Source organism: Pseudoliparis swirei, chromosome 13 (assembly GCF_029220125.1).
Source record: "Pseudoliparis swirei isolate HS2019 ecotype Mariana Trench chromosome 13, NWPU_hadal_v1, whole genome shotgun sequence".
In the NCBI taxonomy this organism is placed as follows: domain Eukaryota; kingdom Metazoa; phylum Chordata; class Actinopteri; order Perciformes; family Liparidae; genus Pseudoliparis; species Pseudoliparis swirei.
In genome coordinates, this window is record NC_079400.1 from 21,284,528 (window position 1) to 21,295,594 (window position 11,067).

Below are 11,067 nucleotides of genomic sequence, written 5' to 3' on the forward strand. Positions count from 1 at the left end.
AGTCTAGGATTTGCGAGGCCAGACTGAAAAAAAAATCAAAAGGCCTTTGGTATTGTTCAGAGGGCCGGGCCAAATGTGGAGGCGGGCCGTATGCGGCCAGCGGGCCTTAGTTTGAGGACCACTGCTCTTGGCTGTTGATGTCTATCAATATCGCTTATTTTGAAAATGACGTAAGAGGGCAATACGGATCCGTATCAGACCAGCGAGGAGGGCAATACGTGGCTGGCATGAAGATCCATTAGCCAATCAGAACGCTTGTACTGTTGTTGCTATATAATAATTCATCTTTATTCATAAAGAAAATGTAAGCTAGCGGTCTGATGCTGCCCAGAGGAAACGCAGGTCGAGGATGTATTGCATCATCAGTGTATTGATGCTAATGCTTCAACTCTGTCAGAATTTTTTTTTGGCATTGGGTGCCCTTTTTTTTGGTTTGAGCACCTGCCCCCCAAAATGTCTGTGCTCGTGCCTGGTCAACATTGTATTTAAAAGCTTTATCTGTCGAGGTCCAAAGCTCTGGAGACAAATTCCGGACGAAGTCAAATCGGCATCCACCACGAAGGCATTTGGTTCTCGCCTTAAACGCCATCTCACTTCATTTTGAAAGTTATTAATATTGATATACAGCCTGGCGGCACAGTACAATAGAGGGAAAATATTTAAAATAAAATGTATATACATAATTTGATGTTCGTGATATTATTTTTATTCTTCTAAGTTATCAGTAGTTCACATTTGTCCTTTATTATTATTTTTACTATGTCTCTTTCTTTTTCTTTTGGTTTTCTTTTTCTCTTTCCTGTTCTGTTTTTTTGTTGTTGTTTGTACGACATTTTATGTTTTCATCCATATGTGTGTGTACTGTCTGTGTGCCTGTAGTAGTTGGGAGGGGGGGTTAAAGGGTTAGGGGAGGGGCCGTCCAACCCCTCATCTCAGAGGAGCCTACAGACCCCGGTCTTTGGACGGTCCTCCATTCGTAAATTTTTTCTGTTGTTAATGTCTGTCAGTATGTACACGTTATGTACACTACCGTTCAAAAGTTTGGGGTCACTTAGAAATGTCTTTATTTTTCAAAGAATAGCACTGTTTTTTCAATAAAGATAACATTAATCAAATCAAAAATACCCACTATACATTGTTAATGTGGTAAATGACTATTCTAGGTGGAAACGTCTGGTTTCTAATGAAATATCTCCATAGGTGTATAGAGGCCCATTTCATCATCACTCCAGTGTTCTGATGGTACATTGTGTTTGATAATCGCCTTAGAAGACTAATATCTGATTGGAAAACCCTTGTGCAATTATGTTAGCACAGCTGAAAACAGTTATGCTGTTGATATAAGCTCTACAACTGGCCTTCCTTTGAGCTTGAACTTTGAAGAACAAAATGAATACTTCAAATATTAATCATTATTTCTAACCTTGTCAATGTCTTGACTATATTTTCTATTCAATTTTCAATTCATTTGAGAAATAAAAGTGAGTTTTCATGGAAGACACGAAATTGTCTGGATGACCCCAAACTTTTGAATGGTAGTGTATGTACTTCTGGAAAATAAATTACTTACTTACTTAACCACTGTACCACCGACTCTACTACTGACTCAACCACCGAATCTACTACTGACTCTACCACTACGAACTCTACTATTGACTCGACTACTGACTCTACAACCGAATCTACGACTGACTCTACTACTATTGACTCTACCACTACCGACTCTACTACGGACTCTACTACTACTACTGACTCTACGACTGACATTCCTACTACTGACTCTCCTACGACTGACTCTACTACTGACTCTACTACTGACTCTACTACTAACGCATGTAGGATGTGCATGTGGTGGTTGATGATGATGATTGCCTTAATGCTGCATTGATCTCATTATGAGAAGTGATTGACTTGTCAGAGAGCTCAGAAACCGACTCACTGCTTTAACCCTCGACCTTGTTCAAGCATCTGGCATTAACATAGAACATGAAATAGTTTCTCTGCAGAACCCTCTGTTATCAGACCATACCTCAGAGAACACTGACTCCACTTCATGTCCCGTCATTTGTACTCTGTGTTTATGAATGATGGTCAGGAGATAATATGTCTCTTATTTAATACTGTGGTCATGTACCTCACATTCCACACAGATTCACGTTCTACCATTGTTTACCCTTTTGTTAAGAGTTTCACAACCTGATGATGATCTCTCTCACACTCTTCCTCTTCCTCAGTCTCATCTGTCTGTTTAAGAGTTTCCTTCCAAAACTGCACACCAGACAAATTCATTAATAAGTGTAAAGGCTTCAGTAAAAAGATCAGGGCTCAGGCCGACATCAGTGTATGTTGTTTATCTAATGACACCAAACACACACACCCATATACAGTAAGCAGGACTAGAGTCACAACTTTAGATTGTTACAGGACGAGAAATACAGAATACACACACACACACACATACATATATACTGTATATATATGGCTAAAATGAAAGAGGCCAAAGCTGGCTCACATGTAGCCGCATCAAGCCGGACCACAGCAGTCAGCCGACACTCAGCCGTAACAGGGCCGAGTCCACATGTAGATTTAAAAGCATTACAAAGATTTATGTATTTTAAATAAAGATATATTCTTACAGAGTTTTTTGTTTTCTTCATCATAGACAAACAATATGTTGTCATTGTTATTTAAAAGATTCATCAGCTGTTGAACAAACACTTTGCCCTCCATCTCATTCAGAAACAAATTGCATTTGAAACATTTACATTTATTTCAAATGTTCTCTCCTGGGTGGACTCTCATGTGTCTCTTGACACCTCCCTGTTGTGTGAATCTTTTCCCACAAACATCACAACTGAATGGTTTCTCTCCTGTGTGGCATCTCATGTGTCTCTTCAGATGTTCCTGTCTTGTGAATCTTTTCCCACAAACATCACAACTGAATGGTTTCTCTCCTGTGTGGCATCTCATGTGTCTCTTCAGATGTGCCTGTCGTATAAATCTTTTCCCACAAACATCGCAACTGAATGGTTTCTCTCCTGTGTGGACTCTCATGTGATTCTTCAGATGTGCCTGTACTTTAAATCTGGTCCCACAAACATCACAACTGAATGGTTTCTCTCCCGTGTGGACTCTCATGTGTCTCTTCAGAACCCCCTTATCCATAAATCTTTTCCCACAAACATCACAACTGAATGGTTTCTCTCCTGTTAGACCTCTTGGCCATGATTCTTTCTTTGGCTTCTCTCTAAAACATTTCTTTCCAAACAAACCGCTGGAGGATATTTTTCCAAAATGACACCTCATGTGTTTCTGCAGAAACCCCTTGTAGTAACACCGTTTACTACACTTGAAGAAGCTGAAGGATTCCCTGGTCTCCTTCCAGATATCATCCCCGTCTTCACTTTCAGGTCCAGAATCTGACAACGGTTCTTGCCATTCACCATGAATGACTTCAGTCTCAGAAGATCCTGAAGCCTGGACCTGGTCCTCAGGGGGGACATCTGCTTGAATAGCCAACAGCTGCTGGACATCTGCAGGGAGCACATGATGAACAACGGTGACTTCAGACTGATATCAACTTTCATTACTGGAGACATTCAAGGACTTTCACTAAATGTATATTTGTTGCTCCTTATGTACAAACACAGAAATATAAAATAATATCAGTGATATTATGCAGGACAGTAGTGCCGAGTGCAAAGGGCTGATTTTATACAAGGTCAGCAGATGTCACTTCATACAATCAGGCCTAGCAGATAGACACCTAGTGGTGCCCACGCCCTTTTGCCCTGGATGGGGAAAGTGCTCCTTCTGCTGGAGCCACATTGCTGTATGTAAGATTACCATGAGTAACACCATGAGTAATACAATAAGTAACACCATGAGTAATACCATGAGTAATACAATAAGTAATACCATATGTAATACCATGAGTAACACCATAAGTATTCCCTAACCCTACCCTTCCTGGTAGCTCTCTTGCGTCCTCATGGCTCCTCAGAGATCCCTCCTCGCTCCTCATCAGAAATCAGAGCTTTGGGACGGAGGTCAATATGGCGACTCAGAACAACTTCCGCTTGAAGCGAGGAAATGACTAAATAAGAGACGTGGGATGGACCCCGTGGTTGGAATATGTGGAAGATCAAATGTTTTGTGCTGTGTGCTGCCAAAAAAAATAGAGGAAAGTGTGTTATACTTGTGCATAGTTTTATATTAGGCTTAAATTAAAACGACAAAGATGACTTAGAGCACACACACATCTCTCTCCCAGACACGAGTTACAAGAACGCCAGACGTAGAGAGACACAGCGACCGTGTGCTGTTCCAGTATTAACCGGTAGAAAGGAGACTGTAGAGCGAGGGCCGGGATGCTCTGACATAATAATAAGAGACGGGGAGACGTCAGCAAGAAGCTCCACATGTCAGAGAGAACAAAGCTACTCAACCTCTCATTCTCTCACCACATACAGGACCTACACTCTCAAATACATCTGAATTTCTCAAAAACTGGACAGTAAATTCTCACCAAAATAACCATGACATAGCAGAGGTCCTCCTGAATAACAAGCTAGTGTCGGAGCGTGGAAATAACAAAGAGGAAGTATTCCTTTGGCGCAACTTGTGGCGTTTATTTCAATCCACAAAACCATCAGCAACATTCCCAGCAGTTTTACTAGAGCGATGGAACCGCTCCCATAAACAATCAGCCTGCGGGTGGAAGGCCGTTGTTGGATGGAGCATCACACACAGGCTTCTTGCCACTGCACTGGGGCTCTGAACCTGGCGACCCAGGTCCGAACAAAAGCCCAAACCACCTCATCCACCGATTTAGATGACAACGGAACAGCTTCTGGCCAGCGAGTGGCGCTGTCTCCCATTGAGAGGAGGTGTGTGAACCCACGGGATGGGGCAACGGTCCTACTAAGTCCACATTTACCTGATCAAACCTCTTCTCTGGTACCAAGAACTGAGCCAAAGAGGCCTCTATGTGACGGTGGACCGTGGCGCGCTGCCACTCAACACAAGTGCCGGCCCACCTTCGTACATCCGAGCTAGACGAACTTCTCTGCCACCAACGTCTTGCCAGGGTGTCACACAGGGGCCCAACGCGACCTCCTCCAACCTCAGCCCCGTTACTGACTTCCTCAATTCCGTAACCTGAGCCCCGGCCATCTTGTTATGGTCCTAACTGGATAGGTCTGCCACCAGGTTTTCCTTGACTGATGTGCCTCAGATCTGTAGTGAACTCCAAGATGGCGAGTGGACCATGGTTTGTCTCTCTTCCCCATGGTACCTGCTGCAGGAACAGAAGGACTCCTTGGTCCAACCCGTAACTCGTCTGGTTAACCTATCCCTCAAACATGCAGGGGTCCCCTCAGCCTGGAAGGTGGCAGTGGTACCTCAATCTTCAAGTCTGGGAAAAAAATGTTGGCATGTTTAACTACAGACCAATTTGCAGCGTACCGATAATGTCTAAAATAGCAGAGAAATAGGTTGCCTAACTTCTTGTCGAGCATCTCAACAAAGACCATCAGAAAACAAACCGTTACTGTTGATGGTGCTAGGTTTTCCTGTCTGTAGGTGTTCCTCAAGGGCCACTTTTATTTCCCCTGTTTATTAACACACTACCCAACTCCTGTCAGAATATACATACACAGATGTATGCGGATGATGCTGTAATCTTTACATCAGCTAAAAACAACCAAGAAGCTTTATGCATCCTATCATCCGCTCTGTCTGATGTCCAGGCGTGGCTCACTAAATCCTGCCTCCTGTTGAATGCTAAAAAAACTGTAAGTATGGCTTTTTCCAAACGTGCCCAAAAAAATAACAAACTCGAACATATTCGTAAAGAGAACAGAGCTAGACTTAGTGACCGAGTTTAAGCCCCGAGGAGTAACTCTAGACTCCACCCTGACCTTTAAGAGCCATGTCAAAAAGGTAGCGACCTACATCACATTCAACCTAGCAAACTTCAGGCACATCAGAAACAGCTCGACAGAGAACGCAGCCAGGTCATTCATACAGTCCATGATCTGACCAGCTGGTCACTCACATGCACAGCAGCACTCAAGCCCATAGAATCTCTGTATAAGAGAGCACTCAGAGTCTTTGACAAGCAACCGCAGACCCATCATCACTGCCACATCCTGAACAAACAAACGCTTTGAAGTTTTAACAACCGCATCAGCCTTAAAGAAGCCAGCATCATTTACAAAGCCCAAATGGTCTGAACGAGTCCATCAAACAGACCCGAAGGAGACCTGGACTAGAGTCACCAGAGCCTCCGACACACAGGGGCACCACCTCTGGTCAGACGGCTCACCCTCTGGACTAATACTAGTAAATACACAGGAACCACCACTGTACTAATACTAGTAAATACACAGTAACCATCGCTGTACTAATACTAGTAAATACACAGTAACCATCACTGTACTAATGCTAGTAAATACACAGTAACCATCACTGTACTAATACTAGTAAATACACAGGAACATCACTGTACTAAAACTAGTAAATACACAGTAACCATCACTGGACTAATACTAGTAAATACACAGTAACCATCGCTGGACTAATACTAGTAAATACACAGGAACATCACTGTACTAAAACTAGTAAATACACAGTAACCATCACTGTACTAATACTAGTAAATACACAGTAATCATCACTGGACTAATACTAGTAAATACACAGTAACCATCACTGGACTAATACTAGTAAATACACAGGAACATCACTGTACTAATCCTAGTAAATACACAGTAACGGAACATCACTGTACTAATACTAGTAAATACACAGTAACCATCACTGTACTAATACTAGTAAATACACAGTAACCATCACTGTACTAATGCTAGTAAATACACAGTAACCATCACTGTACTAATACTAGTAAATACACAGGAACATCACTGTACTAATCCTAGTAAATACACAGTAACCATCACTGTACTAATACTAGTAAATACACAGTAACCATCACTGTACTAATGCTAGTAAATACACAGTAACCATCACTGTACTAATACTAGTAAATACACAGGAACATCACTGTACTAATACTAGTAAATACACAGGAACATCACTGTACTAATACTAGTAAATACACAGTAACCATCACTGTACTAATACTAGTAAATACACAGTAATCATCACTGTACTAATACTAGTAAATACACAGGAACATCACTGTACTAATGCTAGTAAATACACAGTAACCATCACTGTACTAATACTAGTAAATACACAGTAACCATCACTGTACTAATACTAGTAAATACACAGTAACCATCACTGTACTAATACTAGTAAATACACAGTAACCATCACTGTACTGATACTAGTAAATACACAGTAACCATCACTGTACTAATACTAGTAAATACACAGTAACCATCACTGTACTAATACTAGTAAATACACAGTAACCATCACTGTACTAATACTAGTAAATACACAGTAACCATCACTGTACTAATACTAGTAAATACACAGTAACCATCACTGTCCTAATACTAGTAAATACACAGTAACCATCACTGTACTAATACTAGTAAATACACAGTAACCATCACTGTACTAATACTAGTAAATACACAGTAACCATCACTGGACTAATACTAGTAAATACACAGTAACCATCATTGTACTAATACTAGTAAATACACAGTAACCATCACTGTACTAATACTAGTAAATACACAGTAACCATCACTGTACTAATACTAGTAAATACACAGTAACCATCACTGTACTAATACTAGTAAATACACAGGAACATCACTGTACTAATGCTAGTAAATACACAGTAACCATCACTGTACTAATACTAGTAAATACACAGTAACCATCACTGTACTAATACTAGTAAATACACAGTAACCATCACTGTACTAATACTAGTAAATACACAGTAACCATCACTGTACTAATACTAGTAAATACACAGTAACCATCACTGTACTAATACTAGTAAATACACAGTAACCATCACTGTACTAATACTAGTAAATACAGTAACCATCACTGTACTAATACTAGTAAATACACAGTAATCATCACTGTACCAATACTAGTAAATACACAGTAACCATCACTGTACTAATACTAGTAAATACACAGTAACCATCACTGTACTAATACTAGTAAATACAGTAACCATCACTGTACTAATACTAGTAAATACACAGTAACCATCACTGTACTAATACTAGTAAATACACAGTAACCATCACTGTCCTAATACTAGTAAATACACAGTAACCATCACTGTACTAATACTAGTAAATACACAGTAACCATCACTGTACTAATACTAGTAAATACACAGTAACCATCACTGGACTAATACTAGTAAATACACAGTAACCATCACTGTACTAATACTAGTAAACACACAGTAATCATCACTGTACTAATACTAGTAAACACACAGTAACCATCACTGTACTAATACTAGTAAATACACAGTAACCATCACTGTACTAATACTAGTAAATACACAGTAACCATCACTGTACTAATACTAGTAAATACACAGTAACATCACTGTACCAATACTAGTAAATACACAGTAACCATCACTGTACTAATACTAGTAAATACACAGTAACCATCACTGTACTAATACTAGTAAATACACAGTAACCATCACTGTACTAATACTAGTAAATACACAGTAACCATCACTGTACTAATACTAGTAAATACACAGTAACCATCACTGTACTAATACTAGTAAATACACAGTAACATCACTGTACTAATACTAGTAAATACACAGTAACCATCGCTGTACTAATACTAGTAAATACACAGTAACCATCACTGTACTAATACTAGTAAATACACAGTAACCATCACTGTACTAATACTAGTAAATACACAGTTACAATCACTGTACTAATACTAGTAAATACACAGTAACCATCACTGTCCTAATACTAGTAAATACACAGTAACATCACTGTACTAATACTAGTAAATACACAGTAACCATCACTGTACTAATACTAGTAAATACACAGTTACAATCACTGTACTAATACTAGTAAATACACAGTAACCATCACTGTCCTAATACTAGTAAATACACAGTAACATCACTGTACTAATACTAGTAAATACACAGTAACATCACTGTCCTAATACTAGTAAATACACAGTAACCATCACTCAGCGTTCTTACACATTTTGACTAATGGATTTCCATGACTTTTCCATGACTTTAAATCAAATGTCCATGACCAAGCTGAAATCTCAGTATAAACATGAACAATTTAGAAAATGTTGCGTATTGAGAGCGTTTATAGCTTATATTTTGACCATCTTTCTTTAAAAAAATATATTAATTATTTCAACTCGGCATAAATGAACATGCGATTATAACAAATTTCCATGACTTTTCCAAAACTTTGATGATTTAAGTTTTTTCCATGACTTTTCCAGGCCTGGAAGTGACCATTTTAAAATTCCATGACTTTTCCAGGTTTTCCATGACCGTACGAACCCTGATCACTGTACTAATACTAGTAAATATACAGTAATCATCACTGTACTAGTAAATACACAGTATTCATCACTGTACTAATACTGGTGATTAAACAGTAACCATTACTGTACTAATACTAGTAAATACACAGTATTCATCACTGTACTAATACTAGTCAAGATCTTGATCACTTTACATCAGTTGGATCACTTTACGGCCGGCTTCCTCCTCCAGAAGTTGCTCTGGCCGCCATGTTGAAGACCGTCCCAAAAGATGTCCACGTGCAGATCCCGTAACCAGTTTGCCTCGAGCACCGTGAGGTGTTTAAAGTTCCTCCCTGATGAATGAGATCAGAGGAGAGCTGGAAACGAACCACATCCACCACAAGTCTCGCTAACTCCAGTCCACGAGCTGGAAACGGACTCCATGTGACTTGAAGCCGTCAAACGAGATGAAGCCCGGGAACCATCGTGAAGCAGCACCAACCTGATGTGTGTAGCTCATGTTCTCCGAGACGAGACGCGGTGTCCTCATAAGCTGCTGTTAATGTGTCCAACAGCACAAAAGCCTCTTCAACGACCGCGTCGACTTGCTGCTTCACCAACAGTCTCAGCATTTCTCCTGGAGACACGGAGACAACACAGAGGCTCGCTGGAGAGGAGCCAGAGTCCACCTGCGCACTACGCATGCGCGGGGGGTGCGTGTCCGACGAGAGCCCGCCTGCTCTGACGTCACCAACACGTGATCAACGAGAAGCTCGAGCTGGATGTCACCGTTTCTTTGGCTTGCTGCTTATTCCTTAAGGCAGTGGTCGCCAACCGGTCGATCTCGGAGACGTTCCCTGTCGATCTCCAAAATAAAATGAAAATAAAATCAGAAACACATTGTTCCTCGTTTTCGAACATTTTCTGAAGTGTCTTCTGAAACGTTTTCTTCCTGACTGGAAGATCGACGTCAGAAAAGATCTCCGCCTGATTTTAATGAACGCCTGAAAGCGGGTTCTCTGACAGCCGTGATCAGCTGTGCTCCCTGGGAGAGGGGAGCGCTACAGGTGAGGCGCAGTGGAAATGCAGAAAGACCTTTATTGATAACTTTACATATTACACAAGTTCAAAGTACAAGGACATACAACTACGTCATCAATAAATAAATGGTGAAATGCCTGTACCTTCTTGTAAATGTTTACGTTCCGGCATTAACAAATTACGCCTGCGTATGCGCAACTGCCGAGATTCTTGGCGACTTGCCAGGTACTACCTCCGTGAGTTGGGCTTTTCTGCTGTTGGCCTTCAAAACAAAAGCTTAACATTAAGCTTTTGTTCTTGTCTGATGGAGCAATCTGGTTTACTTGAAAGTGATTGCAATTGTATTTATTCTATTATTTGAAAAAGCTCAGATGCAGGAGTCACAAATGGTGATTCTCATATTTATTATTATTATAATTATTTAAATCTGAGGATGTCTGTTGAGCTGATGTGAACGTATTTTCCAACGGGCATACTTCAGAACCAGTCCCAGATGAGAAAACGTTCATGAATACCACAGTTGGCCCGAAAAACTCG

The 11,067-nt window shown here is 40.4% G+C and overlaps 1 protein-coding gene across 2 annotated transcripts; it reads right to left on the bottom strand.

Annotated features, from left to right (window-relative positions):
* Positions 1 to 2,335: 2,335 nt before the first annotated feature.
* Positions 2,336 to 10,659, bottom strand: LOC130203775 (gastrula zinc finger protein XlCGF17.1-like). Of its 2 annotated transcripts, none has more exons than XR_008833532.1 (2): positions 9,702 to 10,659; positions 2,336 to 3,533 (listed from the first exon to the last, which is right to left on the bottom strand). XR_008833532.1 is itself a non-coding variant. In XM_056430186.1 (2 exons), exons 1-2 carry the CDS (start codon positions 10,191 to 10,193, stop codon positions 2,773 to 2,775), a joined length of 963 nt encoding a protein of 320 aa, XP_056286161.1. In that variant the 5' UTR covers positions 10,194 to 10,656; the 3' UTR covers positions 2,336 to 2,772. The 2 variants fall into 2 exon arrangements, 1 of the variants encoding a protein (XP_056286161.1); XM_056430186.1 differs by having other exon boundaries at positions 9,992 to 10,656.
* Between the last annotated feature and the right edge of the window lie 408 nt (positions 10,660 to 11,067).